Source organism: Bos indicus, chromosome 7, assembly GCF_029378745.1.
Source record: "Bos indicus isolate NIAB-ARS_2022 breed Sahiwal x Tharparkar chromosome 7, NIAB-ARS_B.indTharparkar_mat_pri_1.0, whole genome shotgun sequence".
Lineage (NCBI taxonomy): Eukaryota > Metazoa > Chordata > Mammalia > Artiodactyla > Bovidae > Bos > Bos indicus.
The window spans coordinates 22,736,877-22,754,699 of NC_091766.1; the positions used below are offsets into that span (position 1 = coordinate 22,736,877).

At 37.3% G+C, this 17,823-nt stretch overlaps 1 protein-coding gene across 10 annotated transcripts in view; it reads left to right on the forward strand.

The window, feature by feature from the left end:
• RAPGEF6 (Rap guanine nucleotide exchange factor 6) overlaps positions 1 to 17,823 on the forward strand; it is a 227,846-nt gene that overhangs the window by 158,161 nt on the left and 51,862 nt on the right. For all 10 annotated transcript variants that reach the window (XM_070792042.1, XM_070792043.1, XM_070792033.1 and 7 more), the window contains one exon: positions 12,060 to 12,300. In XM_070792042.1, coding sequence (XP_070648143.1) covers positions 12,060 to 12,300 — 241 coding nt within the window. The remainder of the gene's footprint in view (positions 1 to 12,059; positions 12,301 to 17,823) is intronic.

The following is a 17,823-nucleotide window of genomic DNA, read 5'->3' on the forward strand; positions in this document are numbered from 1 at the left end:
ACTGATCTCCTTTAGGATGGACTGGTTGGATCTCCTTGCAGTCCAAGAGACTCTCAAGAGTCTTCTCCAACACCACAGTTCAAAAGCATCAATTCTTCGGTGCTCAGCTTTCTTTATAGTCCAACTCTCACATCCATACATGACTACTGGAAAAACCATAGCCTTGACTAGATGGACCTTTGTTGACAAAGTAGTGTGTCTGCTTTTTAATATGCTGTCTAGGTTGGTCATAGCTTTCCTTCCAAGGAGTAAATGTCTTTTAATTTCATGGCTGCAATCACCATCTGCAGTGATTTTGGAGCCCCCCCAAAATAAAGTCAGCCACTATTTCCACTGTTTTCCCATCTATTTGCCATGAAGTGATGGGACCGGATGCCATGATCTTAGTTTTCTGAATGTTGAGCTTTAAGCCAACGTTTTCACTCTCCTCTTTTACTTTTATCAAGAGACTGTTTATTTCTTCTTCACTTTCTGCCGTAAGGGTGGTGTCATCTGCATATCTGAGGTTATTGATATTTCTCCTGGCAATCTTGATTCCAGCTTGTGCTTCATCCAGCCCAGCATTTCTCATGATGTACTCTGCATATAGGTTAAATAAGCGGGGTGACAGTATACAGCCTTGACGTACTCCTTTTCCTGTTTGGAACCAGTCTGTTGTTCCATGTCCGGTTCTAACTCTTGCTTCTTGACCTGCACACAGGTTTTGCAGGAGGCAGGTCAGGTGGTCTGGTATTCCCATCTCTTGAAGAATTTTCCACAGTTTGTTGTGATCCACACATTCAAAGACTTAGGCATAGTCTAAGCAGAAATGTTTTTCTCGAACTCTCTTGCTTTTTCAATGATCCAGGAGATATTGGCAATTTGATCTCTGGTTCCTCTGCCTTTTCTAAAACTAGCTTGAACATCTGGAAGTTCACGGTTCATGTATTGCTGAAGCCTGGCTTGGAGAATTTTGAGCATTACTTTACTAGTGTGTGAGACGAGTGCAGTTGTGCGGTAGTTTGAGCATTCTTTGGCATTGCCATTCTTTGGGATTGGAATGAAAACTGATCTTTTCCAGTCCTGTGGCCACTGCTGAATTTTTCAGATTTGCTGGCATATTGAGTGCAGCACTTTCACAGCATCATCTTTTAGGATTTGGAATAGCTCAACTGGAATTCCATCACCTCCACTAGCTTTGTTTGTAGTGATGCTTCCTAAAGCCTACTTGATTTCACATTCCAGGATGTCTGGCTCTAGGTGGATGATCACACCATCGTGATTATCTGGGTTGTGAAGATCTTTTTTGTACAGTTCTTCTGTGTATTCTTGCCACCGCTTCTTAATATCTTCTGCTTCTGTTAGGTCCATACCATTTCTGTCCTTTATCGAGCCCATCTTTGCATGAAATGTTCCCTTGGGATCTCTGATTTTCTTGAAGATATCTCTAGTCTTTCCCATTCTGTTGTTTTCCTCTGTTTCTTTGCATTGATCGCTGAGGAAGGCTTTCTTATCTCTCCTTGCTATTCTTTGGAACTCTGCATTCAAATGGGTATATCTTTCCTTTTCTCCTTTGCTTTTCACTTCTCTTCTTTTCACAGCTATTTGTAAGGCCTCCTCGACAGCCATTTTGCTTTTTTGCATTTCTTTTTCTTGTGGTTGGTTGATCCCTGTCTACTGTACAGTGTCACGAACCTCTGTCCATAGTTCATCAGGCACTCTGTCTATCAGATCTAGTCCCTTAAATTTATTTCTTACTTCCAGTGTATAATCATAAGGGATGATTAAGGTCATACCTGAATGGTCTAGTGGTGTTCCCCACTTTCTTCAATTTAAGTCTGAATTTGGCAATTTTGGCAGATCATGTGGTTCACGATCTGAGCCACAATCAGCTCCTGATCTTGTTTTTGCTGACTGTATAGAGCTTCTCCCTCTTTGGCTGCAAAGAATATAATCAATCTGATTTCAGTACAGTACTTGAAGTGTGTTTTAATTTTGTAACTATTTGAATTCAGCAAGTCTAAGCTTCTACTTTTAACTTAATCTACTGCTTGGGTTTTTTTTTTTTTTTTTAGCTTTTGAAACAGACTGCAACTTGGTTAGTCTTCATGGGATTTTCTCTCAAATTTTGAGAAGGGCAACAGTAAAAACAATATTACAGTTGTTAACTGTCAAAGAAAATTTAAGGGTCTTTATGTAGTAAGAAGGAAAAAAATTCTCTACATTATTTAGGTTGAATTTTGAGAAATAAGAGTTGAATTTGAAAGCTCTGCCTATGGAAAAGTGTGTGTGTATGTATGTTTTCTCCCACTTTGGCTTCTCTGATGAAGGTGAAAGAGGAGAGTGAAAAAGTTGGCTTCAAGCTCAACATTCAGAAAACGAAGATCATGGCATCCGGTCTCATCACTTCATGGGAAATAGATGGGGAAACAGTATAAACAGTGTCAGACTATTTTTTGGGGCTCCAAAATCATTGCAGATGGTGACTGCAGCCATGAACTTAAAAGACGCTTACTCCTTGGAAGGAAAGTTATGTCGATACTAGATAGCATATTCAAAAGCAGAGACATTACTTTGCCAACAAAGGTCCAGCTAGTCAAGGCTTTGGTTTTTCCTGTGGTCATGTATGGATGTGAGAGTTGGACTGTGAAGAAGGCTGAGTGCCGAAGAATTGATGCTTTTGAACTGTGGTGTTGAAGAAGACTCTTGAGAGTCCCTTGGACTGCAAGGAGATCCAACCAGTCCATTCTGAAGGAGATCAGCCCTGGGATTTCTTTGGAAGGAATGATGCTAAAGCTAAAACTCCAATACTTTGGCCACCTCATGCGAAGGGTTGACTCATTGGAAAAGACTCTGATGCTGGGAGGGATTGGGGAGGAGAAGGGGATGACAAAGGATGAGATGGCTGGATGGCATCACTGACTCGATAGACGTGAGTCTGAGTGAACTCCGGGAGTTGGTGATGGACAGGGAGGCCTGGCGTGCTGTGATTCATGGGGTCGCAAAGAGTCGGACACGACTGAGCAACTGAACTGAACTGAATACTGCACTTAAGTCATAATGAAAAATGAAACATTTGGTGTTTTTCCTCTTTTCACTTGAGTGTCTCTTATTAAATGACATTGTGCTAAATCTGGCATATAGCAATCTATTGCTGCTGCTAAGTCGCTTCAGTCGTGTCTGACTCTGTGCAGCCCCAGAGACGGCAGCCCACCAGGCTCCCCCGTCCCTGGGATTCTCCAGGCAAGAACACTGGAGTGGGTTGCCATTTCCTTCTCCAGTGCATGAAAATGAAAAGTAAAAGTGAAGTCGCTCAGTTGTGTCTGACTCCTAGAGACCCCATGGACTGCAGCCTACCGTGCTCCTCCATCCATGGGATTTTCCAGGCAAGAGTATTGGAGTGGGTTGCCATTGCCTTCTCTGAGCAATCTATTAGCAATTTACAAATATTGTATAAGCTCACTTATTTTTAGCATAGTAAACCTATGCTAAAAATTCATAGTTTTTTAATTTCCTAGACTTGGGCTAGTATCTAGAAATACCAACTTTGGGGTTAAACTGAAAGGATTCTAACTTTGAAAAATATGGAAGCAGAGGTTATTCTGACACATGAAGCAAATTAGTTTCTCAGTTCAGTTTCTGCAGCTCTGTTTCATAGGTTTAAAAACATCAATACCTTTAAATTTTTTTTGTTCCTGGCATATCATAAGTATTAACTAGTATCAAGTGTGATTGTGTATAAAAACATGGAGATAGTATAATGTAGTGGTTAACATCACAGACCGTGGGAAACAAAACTGATCTGAAGGATGCAAGAGGAAGAGAAACCACAGCCTCCGAACTCTTTGAATAGTGAGAAACAATTGCCCAAAGAACCCTAGACTGAATGTTGCAGAGCATGAGAGTTCTGTGGTGCTACAGAAGGCAACCCATGCCCTTTAGACCTCCCTACTTGCCCCAGTCAGAGTGTAGTCAGCCAACATTCTCCCCATGCAAAATGCCGAAGAGTATCTCAAAGGAATAAAAGTAAAACATTTGCTGAAATGAAGTATTTTAGTCTGGTTTTGATGCCTGGAATAAAGTCCCAGTAACTCTGGCATTACCATGAAAGACAGTTACTGAGAAAAATAAGTCTCAAGTATGCAGAGACATATTTTAGTAAAAAAGACAAACACTGAGTAGAAGGAAAAGATAAGTTGAAGAAATCACCTTTATGGAAAAAAAAAAATACAAAATGCAATTGAGTACTATTCCAAGAGTCTAAAAGAAAATATGAAGAAGAAAGTATTTAGAAAACAATGGCAGAGGCCATGTCAGAATGAAAAATGAGGACGTGACTCCCAATTCAAAGAGCCACCTCTACTCTGAGCAAAATTAATTTAAAAAAACTTGTCAACTTACTATTTCTGGTGTTGACTGAGAGCAACTGAAAGGGCTGGCTAATGAAGAACTACCTGTTACTAAACAGAGAAATTAGACCTCAGGTAAACTGGAGCCATTATCTGCTGCAGAGCATTTACCAGTACAATACAAGGAAAGGGACTAACAGACTGAGCCTTTTTTTTTTTTTTTTTGGCAGTAGACTCCCAGGAAAAGGGCAAAGATTTGGAATCCTGCAGTTGCTAAAAGCACAGACTCTGGATGTGTCTGATCCCTTAACCACTCGTCTAAGACTGTACCCTCCCCACCAAAAGGATGTTTTTTACCCCAGGGCTATACTCAAGGCAACCCGAAACCCGGATGTGAATATTATAACACAGACCAAAAAGGACCCAGAAGAAGCCTGACAAGGCATGGGAAGGGAAACTCCTAAAGCTCAGACAGAGTTAGAAAATTTCCACAGGTTTTTTTTTTTCTTCCCCCACTCTTGTTTTCCCATTCTCTCAGGCCCCAGCCTCCATGCAATCCAGTGGCATTGCCTCACAAAATGTTCTTCACCCCTTAGTGGAGCTGTGGCTTTGAGAAAGCAAGGCCCACGGCACTGCTTCCCCTCCCTCCCCACCCCCACCCCCGCCCCCCACACACTGTCCTCTGCTACTTGGCCCCTGAGGCACTGCAGTGGACAGTTTGGAGGCCTAAGGCCTAAGGAACTAGAAAGTGTACCAGGTTGATAACTGACATGAAGGAAGCAATCCCGTAAAGTTGTTTATGAAATTCTAGGCTCACCGACGTCCTATCGGTACGTGAATCTGATTCTATTTAGCATATCATAGACTTTGAGAACTGGCACAAGCAGACCTCTGCTCAGGTCCTAGCCTGACCACCAGGTGGTACAAAGTGGACACATCTGTATAGCACTGCAGTGGGTTTGAAAATTAAACACTGGACCACAACTCACAGGAGGCTAAGCAAAAATACCCACATTTTCCGTAGGTTGCAAATAGTACTCAGCAGTTTTAACAGTAGCAAGGAGTCCTCATTACAGTTTCCTTTGTATTTATTTTGTATGGGGTTTGCTCAGCATTTGAATTTTACGTTGATGTTACTCATCAGTTCTCAAAATTTCATGGCCATTATTAATTACTACTGACCCTCTTTCTTTCCTTTGCATGTGGGAAATCAGTCACTTATATGATAGAAGATTTGTGTCCCAACTGTTTATTTCATTCTGTTCTGTTCTTTCTAACTTTAGCTTTGTGTTTCAGTTTGGATATTTTCTAATGACCTGTGTTTAAGAAAGTTACAGCATTTTCTGCTGTACCCAGTCTGATGATAAATGCATGCCTTGAATTTAATTTTAGATATTTTTCAGTTCTGGAATATTCACTTGAATCTCTTATAAACTTCAGTTCTTTGTTGCACGTCTTCATCTTTTAATCCGTTTTATCTCTTTTCCTTTGTGTTCTTTAATGAAAAGATTATAAAATCCTTGTATATTAACTCTTACATTTGGATTATCTTTTACTCTCTTTTTCCCTCTGGTTATTTTCTTTCCTTGAATCTTAAAATTTTTTATTGTATGTTGTACTTTGTATATAAAGAAACCTTAGTAGTAAAGTTAGTATTTTTTCACAGATAGGATCTGCCATTTCCTTTGTTTAATCACATAGAGTAAGGGGAATTGAGCCGGGTCACGCTGAGTTGCAGAATTACTTAAGCTGTGTCCATTGGTTTCAGGTTGACAGCACACTCGTCATGTGCTTGATATAGGCCCCTTCTCTAATGGAACTTTGTCTCTAAGCAGAGACTGAAAAATTTCACTCTGCTTTTTCACCCTTGTCTTCCCAACCACTTCCAGTCTCTTGATTCAAAATCTGGTAGCTTTGTCTCCTTTTTTATAATTCTTTCCTTCAGAGATTTTGCGCCTAGCTCTTCAGCTTCCCACCCCAAGCCAATAAATCTGTTGTGTGTTTGTTGGTCGTCTCTCCCTGTTGTGACTTTGTTTTCTGAGTACTATGAGATTCTAAGAAATTTCCAGCCTCATGCCTTGTCTTACAATAGAGATATTTCATGAAGAGAAGTGACACTGCTTTGGTGCTTCTCTGTGTTCCAGTTTTCTTGCCATTACTCACATCCATCAAAACTTCTTTTTCCTCTAGGAGTCCCTCTACCTGATCCTCACTTCATGTTTATGTTTAGACTCAGCAAATGTCCCCAGAGAAGAAAACAGCTGGCAATCTCTGTTTACCCTCTTCCTGCTCTGGAGTTTGCATTCATCTATTCCTCTTACTTTCTGCAACTTTCTAACATCTGTAAATATCCCACCACTCAGATGATTTATGATTAGCATTTTAATTGTTTAATAAAAGTAATATATGCATGTTTTACAAAGTATACTAAAGAAAGACGCCCAGTGGGACCGCATTGTGTGTACAGTGTGTTAAACCTTGCCACAGGAGTTCGTACCAGTTTCTTTCTTTTATGATTGTTACTGCATCAAATTCCATCACACTGTTACCATAATCTGTTGATCTGGTGTTTCATGTTGCTGGATGTTTTAGGATTGTTCATAGTTTTTCCTATTTACAATGATGTAATAAATATCCTTTGTATTTATCTTTTATGTTTATGTAGATATAGCTATAAGATAAAGTTCTCTGAGTGGAATTACCTTTATAGTTACTTTGGTTTTACTTTCCTAAAGTTCCCCAGTCTGTTTATAAACTTCATTCATCAGTGTATAAGAATGCCTCTGCAGTGGGTTTAATAAACTTTTTAGTTTCTGATATACTGCCTTTAATGATGAGGGAAGTTGAACACTGTTTTTATGTGCTAACATTTCTTTTTTATAAACAGTCTTTTTCACTTGTCCATTATATGTTGAGTTATTCATCTTTTATTGATTTGTTTGAATGTCTAATAAGTAAAGAAAAGTTTTCTTTTGTCTAAAGGTTGCACATATTTTCCCCAGGTTCTTTTGACTTTCCATGTTCATTTGTTTTGGTTTGTGTGTGTAAATACATATACGCATATATAGAGAGACTAAGAAATCTTTAGTTTTTATGTAATCAAATTTATTAAGCATTTCTTTTATTATTGGGCACTTTCATCTTCATATATTATATCTAATATTGATGCTTAATGGTTTTCTAATTATGTTTGTTTGCCATCCATTAATTCTTGTTCCTCACTATTTTTTTAGTTTAACTTAATCATTTCTTTATCTACAAAGCATGTGATGCAGATTTTTACTTAATATTATATATGTAAGTCCAGTAAAGATACAAGCTACCTTGTACACTCTTGAATCACCTTACCTACACTCTGCAGCCAGAGATATCTGCTGCCCGCAAATTCCTGTTGCTCTTAACAGGAAGTTCAAACACCTTACAATAACTTTATCAGGCCCTTCTTCTACCTTGTTCTTCAGTCATCTTTTTTTTTGAACTTTCCTTCTGCCGTAGGTGCTTTAAACTTGAGATTTCCTCTACCTAGAATTACTCCTCCTATTCTCTTTGCCTAGTTAAAATCAACTCACTTCACTGATCTCTTCTTACATGGTGACTTAATGAAGGAAGATTTTCTTTTTCTTGCTGTCTTAACTAGTTCCTCTAGTTGTGTTCTCTCCAATCCATTTATCATTGACTGATTGTATATTTCATAACTGAAACAATCTGCAAACAACAAGCATAGTCTTCGACTATTCAAAAGTCAGTAAATATTTTTGGAATGGATCAGTATCTTGACTTTAGCTCAAAAAAGCATTTTTATTTTTACCATGTGGCTTAAAGTGAATTTTTTTAAAAAGCTGCATTGTTGTTGTTAAGTTGCTGAGTCGTGTCCGACTCTTTGTGACCCCCGGACTGCAGCATGCAGGGCTTCCCTGTACATCACCTTCTCCCAGAGCTTGCTCAAACTCATGTCATTGAATTGGTGATGCCATCTAACCATCTCGTCCTTTCATCCCCTTCTCCTTCTGCCTTTGATCTTTCCCAGCATCAGGGTCTTTTCTAATGAGTCAGCCCTTTGCATCAGGTGGCCAAAGTATTAGAGCTTCAGCTTCAGCATCAATTCTTCCAGTGACTATTCAGGGTTGATTTCCTTTAGGATTGACTGTTTTCGTCTCCTTGCAGTCCACAGGACTCTCAAGAGTCTTCTCCAAAGCCACAGTTCAGAAGCATCAATTGTTCAGTGCTCAGCCTGCTTTATGGTCCATCTCTCACATCCAAATATGACTACTGGAAAAATTATAGCTTTGACTTACAGACCTTTGTTGGCAAAGAAATGTCTCTGCTTTTTAATACGCTGTTTAGGTTGGTCATAACTTTTCTTCCAAGGAGCAAGTCTTTTAATTTCATGGCTGCAGTCACCATCTGAAGTGATTTTAGAGCCCAAGAAATAAAGTCTGTCTCTGTTTCCATCATTTCCCCATCTATTTGCCATGAAGTGATGGGACCAGATGCTATGGTCTTAGTGTTTTAAATGTTGAGTTTTAAGCCAGCTTTTGCACTTTCCTCTTTCACCTTCATCAGCAGGCTCTTTAGTTTCTCTTCACTTTCTGCCATAAGAGTGCTGTCATCTGCATACCTGAAGTTACTGCTATTTCTCCCCGCAATCTTGATTCCAGCTTGTGCTTCTACCAGCCCAGCATATCACATGAGGTACTCTGAATATATGTTAAATAAGCAGTGTGGCAATATACAGCCTTGACATCCTCCTTTCCCAATTTTCAGCCAGTGTGTTCTTCCATGTTTAGTTCAAGCTTTTGCTTCTTGACCTGCTACAAGTTTCTCAAAAGGCAGGTAAGGTGGTCTGGTATTCCTATCTCTTGAAGAATTTTCCAGTTTGTTGTAATCCACACAGTCAAAGGCTTTAGCATAGTCATTGAAGCAAAAGTAGATGTTTTTTCTGGAATTTTCTTGCTTTTTCTGTGATTCAGTGGATGTTAGCAATTTGATCTCTGGTTCTTCTGCCTTTTCTAAATTCAGCTTGAACATCTAGAAGTTCTCCGTTCACTTACTGTTGAAGCCTCGCTTGAAGGATTTTGAGCATTACTTTACTAGTGTGTGAGATGAGTGCAATTATGCGTTAGTTTGAACATTGTTTGGCATTGCCTTTCTTTGAAATTGAAATGAAAGCTGACCTTTTCCAGTCCTGTGGCCACTGCTGAGTTTTCCTAATTTGCTGGCATATTGAATGCAGCACTTTAATAGCATGATCTTTTAGGATTTGAAATAGCTCAGGTGGAGTTCCATCACCTCCAGTAGCTTTGTTTGTAGTGGTGCTTCCTAATGCCTACTTGACTTTGCACTCCAGGGTGTCTGGTTCGAGGTGAGTGGTCAGACTATCTTGGTTATCTGGGTTATTATAAGATCTTTTTTGTATAGTTTTTCTGTGTAGTCTTGGTACCTCTTCTTAATATCTTCTGCTTCTGTGAGGTCCATACCATTTCTGTCCTTTATTGTGCCTATCTTTGCATGAAATGTTTCTTTGCTATCTCTAATTTTCTTGAATAGATCTTTCATCTTCCCTTTTTATTTTTTTCCTCTATTTCTTCACATTGTTCACTTAGGAAGGCTTTCTTATCTCTCCTTGCTCGTCTTTGAAACTGCATTCAGATGGGTATATCTTTCCCTTTCTCCTTTGCCTTTCACTTTTTTCCTTTTCCCAGCTATTTGTAAGCCTCTTCAGATAACCATTTTGCCTTTTTTGCATTTCTTTTTCTTGGGGATGGTTTTGATCACCACCTCTTGCATAGTTCTTAAGGCACTCTGTCTGTCAGATTTAATGCCTTGAATCTATTTGTCATTTCCACTATATAATTGTAAGGGATTTGATTTAGGTCATACGTGAATGACCTAAATCTTTCCCTACTTTATTCAAGTTTCAATTTCGCAATAAGAAGTTCATGATTTGAGCCACAGTCAGCTCCCAGTCTTGTTTTTGCTAACTGTATAGAGCTTCTCCATCTTTGGCTGCAAAGAATATAATCAGTCTGATTTTGGTGTTGACCATCTGGTGATGTCCATGTGTATAGTCTTCTGTTGTGTTGTTGGAAGAGGGTGTTTGCTATGACCAGTGTGTTCTCTTGGCAGCACTCTCTTAGCCTTTGCCCTGCTTCATTTTATACTCCCAAGGCCAAACTTGGATCCTGTTACTCCAGGATCTCTTTACTTCCTACTTTTGCATTCCAATTTCCCTATGATGAAAGGACATTTTTTTTGGTGTTAGTTCTAGAAGTTGACCTATCTTTGAAAGGTGTCTCCTAAAGGTTTCCAGTTTCTTGAAGACAGAAAATGTGCTTTTCATAAGCTTGCAATGTACTTTGGTAATGTGATATCATCCTGGTTGAAACTTTCTAAAATGGTCAAGTCAATAATTAAATACCAAGCTATTTATGTTGTAATGTTTCAGTGGCTCTCTCTACTTGAGTCTTACTAGTAAGTCCTTTGATGTTCTAGGAAACTATGGATTTATTCCACAAACAACAGAAAAGATGACAATTTTCTGTGTTTGAGATTTCAGTGGGTACATTTATATAATTTATAGCTTTTCTTTTATAAAGATACAGAGTCATACTACTCATAGCTGTACTTCCTGTTAAGCTGAGGTCTGAGTCTTAGGTGGCTAAAGACCTGCATGTTCAAAAGTATGCAGCCACCATCCCTCCCAGGTATCATCCCTCTTCAGGAATGTTGTCTTCTACTTTAGCATTTATCTTTTTAGTTGTTTTTTTTTTTTTCTTCCCCTCTAGCAGTTGATCTGTCTTCTTTGAGAACACATTTAGGATAGGAACAGCCAAAAAATAACTGCTGTGACATTAGTTAATGAAAAGCAGTTCACATAGATTTTCCTAACTGGTAAATGAGACAGCTAAAACTTCTAGATATAGAGCTTTATAAGGATTTATCTTTGTTTTATCTCATCCCAGGGAGGTACAGGCCCTCTTACAAGGTGAAAAACGATCTCAGCAAAGAGGTTGCTGGAAAGGCAAGTTCTCCATTGTGCTTGCACCCTCCTTGAGGATGAAATATAACTCACCAGACTTAGGATTGATAGAAAGTTATCTACAAATGCTTGGTTTTTTACTTCAGACCACTGTAGTAAATGCTTGTTAGTGACTTTCACTTTGCTGAGTGACTTAAGTCTAACACATGTTACATTGAGGGAATTGTCATATATTACAAAATTAAATATTATTTGTTTCTGGTAAAAGCAGGTCCAGAAGGGCTCTTCTCCTTTTTTTGTATTTTGATGGTTAAAGTTTGCAAAACAAGGCCTGACTTGTAGTATTTACATCTCATCTCAAATGATAAGGGATAAAATATAAATAATAGAATCTAAGTACCTTTTTCTATAAAATCTGGGTTGATTAGCAATTATATTGTTCATTACCTAAATAGGAGCCCTTGGGCTTTTGAAACATGCTGGCAATCTGCCCACTTTGCTTCTGTTTTCACCAGTGAATTTCTTTGATCACTATTGGTCAGCATCAGAATTACAGTCAGGTATAAAAGATGAAAAGTGAATATAGCTGATTAATGAAGAGTGAGTGTAAATTTTATAATGCAGTGAGATTTAATGAATAATGCTATGAAAGGCCAGATGATAGAAGACAACTGTGTTTATCTAAAATTTGTCATTGATATAAAAACTTCCTAATGAGAAGACATGACAGTTTTTTACATTTATTTCCACAGTGTTCAAAGAGTTACTTAGTAGGACTGAACAAGAGAAATCTGGTGTTCCTCATATTCCCAAAATTGCTGAAAAAAAAAGTAATCGCCACTCAATCCAGGATGTACCAGGAGATCTTGAACAGACATCACAGGAGAAAGGAAATAAGAAAATAAAAGCAAATACCGTTTCAGGTGGAAGAAACAAAATCAGGAAAATTTTGGATAAAACACGATTTAGTATCTTGCCTCCAAAACTTTTTAGGTAGGTAATTACAATCTCTGTAATATAGGCATGTTCCTATTGACTATAAAGTTTTTTATGGAAAAAGGAAAGTTGGGTCACTTTTAGTTTTTATACAGCTATTGCATCATGCAATCTATAAGCAATCCATAAATAAGAATAAATTCTAAATGTCTAATCACTTCCATGAAGATATCATTGTTAGATTATATAGTCTTCCATTAACCTTGATCTGAATTTTAGAAAAGACTGTTCATTTTATTTTATGAAATCTTTTTTTTTTTGTATACGTTTGGTCCAATGTCAGTCCCATTATCTACAGATTTGGACATCTTAAAACTTGAGACGTATTCACTGACACTATTTTTTTTTTTTTTTTGTCTTTCAAATCTTCCTTTTATTGCACTATTTATTCCCTCTTGAATTCTAAAGCTAACCTTTTTAATCAAATCTATTTGTTTTCAAAACAAAATATCACCAAATCTGAATAGAACCTCAGGATTTTAAATGCAGATTAAATCATTAAAATACTGATAAAATGAATCCAGTGTCATGACTGGGAATTGCTCTAATACATACTATATCTGTGTATATTTTATAGTGTCCACTTTCTAAAGTAATCAGAAAAGTTATAATCAAATAAAGTACTTAGCACATAGTAGTCACTCAATATTTGCTGAATTAAGGCAATGAATCAGTGAAAGGAAAGAAAGCATATTCAAAGAAAATACTGAGTTTGGCTCTTGACAGTTCCTTGTACTGTGCCAGGTGATAATTACAGAGCTGTAAAGAGGTCGTCCCTGCCTTTAGGGGATTCATAGCAGGAACCTTTTATTCTTCACACATTTATTATAAACTAGGCACAATATCCAGAGATAGAAATAGTGAAAGTAGAACGAGTTTTTTACCCTTGTAAGAGCTGGTCATCTAAAATGGAAAATTAGCAAGTGGTCCATTACAGGGTGATAATTATTTTGATATGTACAAAGGCAGAAACAAGCTTGGTAGATTTGGGTAGACTGTGTTTCTCAGTGCATACCTAACGATGAAGCATGATAGATAGGTTAGTGAGTGACTTTGAATATTATGCTAAAGATACGGACTTCATGTCATAATAGGGGGCCATCGAAGACATGTGATGTGGTAAGATTTACTCTTTCAAGATCTTTTATCTGTGGTAGTGATTTGGGGTTGATGGTGCAACACAGTATAGCAATAACAGCAAGATTAATTAGGAACAAGGTGAATGTCAGCTCTTATCTTTTACTTAAAGTTCTTATAAGAATTTCCTGATCAGAAAATGCTTCATCAGTTTTTATTTTCAACTCTGAGAAGCATATTTATTCTTCATTTAATTTGGAGCTCACAGAAAATTGAAACAACCTGAGCTGTGTTCATAATGTTTCTTGTTTTTAGAAAATTTATTAGTCATTCTTTTTTGAGTGACTATTCTCCTTGAGGCTTTAAAAAAATCATAGCTTTAGCAAAATTCTTTTAATATGAGCATACTGTAGTATGATAGCAGCATGGGAAACACTTTTATATAAGAATAAACTTTTTCTCACAAATGAGATTTCAATAATGAAATTATTAGAGGGACCAGCTCACACTGAAGAGATTGGAGACAGTTTGGGATGACCAGAAGTCTGCATGAACACACTGAGGAAAAGGGAGAGGAATGGAGGATCAGAGGGGAGAAGAATTCACACAGGGAGTTCCTCAGGAGTAATGCCCAGAGTTCCATTTCCAGAAGCCCTTGGGGTGTTTGATCTGGAAAACATGTATTTCCTGTAACAGAGTCTCATTTTGAACACTTTGTGGCATACCTGTGACATGTGTCATCAAAAGCCAGAGAACACCATGATTGCAGTTAGTTTGTCAGGTTTCACCCAGCTTATTCAGTTGTCAGGCATCTAAATCAGTATCTCATCTCTATAGTGTTTCCCTTTAGGAAGTGGGAATTGGTCACTCTAGTTGGTGTCTGTCTTTGCCTACAGCAGGAGGCATGGACATTGAGTTGGCTGGGAGCAGTCTTTTGAGTGTGTCCAAGCACTGTTTGTTTATATTAGGACCCCACCAAAATGAAAGATCTAGTACAAATTATTTTACTTAAACTCAGAGGGATTTTTGTTGTTAGTCAGCAAGCATTTATTGAGTCTCTCCCTTGTGGCAGCAGGAGTTTGTTGGCTGTGAATAAAATATGAATAAAATGCTGCCTTTCGGGAGTTAACATTAAACTGGTCATCTCTTCTAAACATAATGCTAATAATTTCAACTGTAAAAATACCCCCCAAAAAACCCAGATTATTTTGGTAGCAATCATAACAGTTTTCTACTGGACCCTGTTTTGCAAGGAAAACGAATTTGTTTTAGGTTAGATACTTTGCATTTTTGAGAATGTATGTCATATTTCTTGGTACTTAATCATTAGATGAATTCAGACAACCTCTTTTGCTACACACACATGCACACACAGAGATCAGTAGAAGTTCAGTAGGCACATAACACGAATGAGATGTTCTGCATCAGTAATAATCAAGAATAGGGAATTTGCTGGTGGTCCAGTGGTTAGGACTCAGCGCTTTCACAGCCCTGAGACTCTGGGCCCAGGTTCAACCCCATATCAGGGAACTAAGATCCCACAAACTGCACAGCAAGGCCAAAAATTAAAATGATCATCATCATCATTAGTTGTTCTTTATCCATAGTAAAATAAAATTGCAAAATTTTCGGGAGATGTCCAGCTACAAGAGATTGGTTAAATAAATTGTGCTATTTACTGTGAAATGACTAGAAGGAAAAGGTTGATCATGGTTTTCTCTAAGTAGCTTTATAGGTAAATTTTCCATTTCTTGCTTGCTTCCTTGTTTTTTGTATTTAAAATTTTTTTGGTTTGAATATTTATTTTTTAATTAGGAAGAATTTTTCATGAGTTTAATTCCACAGTTTTCAGTATGGCTTCTCTGTCTGGACTTTTTGGAATGGGCACTTGGCTCTGGCTTTTGCAGCACAAGAGTTGTCATGGAAATACTGTAAGAGAGAATGTCCACATCTGTAAGAGGAGTAAAGATACTGAATATAAGGAAGGAGTAAGTAGTTGAGATAAGACTCAGTAATTCCCCAAATATCTAACCATGACATAATTTTAAAATGAAAGAATGCTCCTGAAAATTGCAAGTGGAAAAAAAAAGTCTAACTGATTTTGAATAATATCCTCAAATTAAGACATAGCAATGTGAATTTTCTTGACCTGAAAATCAGGAAGTCTGATCTCCTATTATTTTTTAATTATAGCTTTTATTTTGTTTTCTTTAATCATGGATTGCCCAGTCAAGTATCTAATTCACTGTAACAGTCCCGGAAGTAGTTTGCCTTGTTTGGTTATTAGAAGTTAATTTTTTTCCTCTCCATTTATTGTTAGCTTTCACTGTGTTTGCTTTTAATATTGGTATTATTTTTGTTTGCAAACTGTTGATGTTTATGCAGCCTTTTTAGTTTCATACTCTGAAACTAAAACATAGTTTTATTTTAAGTAAATTCAGTATCAAGCATTACTGAGGAATTTTTCAAAACTATCTTGTTTCTGTTACTGCATCATCTTCTCAGGAGACTGTTTTGGTAAGAAATGACATGTTTGCAAATAGGCATTATTAATTCGGCTTCCAAACAAGCATGGATATTTTGCCAATTTGATACTGTTTCATGTCATAGCATGGGTTGTACATAACATTAGTATAGTTTTCATTTATATATGCTTTCACCTTAGTTACCGTGAATTTGTTACCAGCTTTAATTATAGCTTTTCTGTGTCATATCTATTGCTTATTAAAAAGCAAAAGTAATGTTAAATAACATCAGTAAGAGAGATAAAGACTTTTAGTATTTCATGTACTTCTCAGTCTCTGTAGTAAATTCTAGTTTATTGCAAGTGACAGCCAATTCCCCTAAATAGTAAATTGTAACTTTTTAATATTGTTAAAATTGTTTAGACTTTGATTATTAGTAGAAACAGCTAATCTTTTTAACAGTTTGCTTCCTTGGATTTAGTTACCTGACTGTGTCGAAGAACTGGCAGGTTGTTTTCAGAAATCAAAGAAAGACTTGTATTTTTAAAAATTCTTTATTATTTATGTAATATGAATTGTAGGGCTTCCCTGGGCTCAGTGGTAAAGAATCCACTTGCCAATGCAGGAGACATGGGTTTGATCCCTGAATTGGGAAGATCCTCTGGAGAAGGAAATAGCCACCCACTCCAGTATTCTTGCTTGGAAAAGCCCATGGACAGAGGAGCCTGGTGGCAGCCTACAGTCCATGCGGGTTGCAAAAGAGTTGGACACGGCCTTGCAACTAAACAACAGCAGCAGCAAATATGAATTGTTGCTGAAATATTTAAACAAAACTATAAAATGTGTGCGAAAGGCCCCCCCCCCCTGTTTTTTCCTCTTATCATAAGCTATTTAGCTCTGATCTTTAGGGATACACCCCTAATTATAAGGAACCAACTTAGCAGAAATAAAAATTATCCTTTCTAGATATGTATTGTTCTATTTTTATTTCAGTAAAAGTGCTACTATCTTCTAAAAAGTAGGAATCCTATTTTTCTCTGTGCTAAAATGTTCACCTACATTACCTTATTTAATCTTTGCCATAGTCCTAGGGGATCAATAGTATTCACAATTTTGGATGAGGTAACCAATAAACAAAGAAATTTCCCTGAGGTCACACAGCTAATAACCTAGGTCTGTTTGACGTAGCTTGCTCTTGAAACACTTAACTATGCTTTTTTCCCATGTTCTCATGCTTCTCCCTGACTTCTCTTTGTCTTATCCTGGCTCTCTTCCTTGTCTGGCTACTAACAGTCCTTTAGCTGTTTATTTAGCAATCCTCTAAATTCCATCTTGCATAGTTTTCTAATCTGCCTAAGTCCTATTTTTAACTCCTAACATATCTAGGAAGTACCCTATATTATTCAGATCTTAATCCATCCCAAGATCATAGGTAAGTATTCTGTGATAATTATTTGTATATGTAGCAAATACTGGGTAGAATGCTACACTGAAAAAAATATATATAGATGGGAATTAATATTAACCTAAAACATTGTAACCAGTGCTTAGAAATAAGTAGTATTTTGGTTGCTGATGCTAATGGATGTCTACTTTTCACTGCTGTCCTATGTTTGTATAGAACTGTTTTTCTTATCCTGTGTTTTATAGAATTTGAGGGGTATCTAAACCTTAAGTAACAGGGTTATGTTTGGTTTTATTTTTTCTCTTGGTTTTAGAATTGCCTGTTTAACACCTCTGAAATATTTTAAAGGAAGAGTATTTGCTTAATATGGCCATTTAATAAATATTACTCATTTTTGAAACCTTTAAAGGGAATTAACTTTCAGTGACTGGCTTTCTGCTTTGGTTTTGATTGTCTCATCTAGGGAACAGCTAAGTAATTAGACTTGAGAGATCACACAAGAAATAATGCACCCTTAGAATAAACTAGAGCCTGTAAAATTTTTTTTCTCTCTCTCTTGGTCCCCTTTTTTCT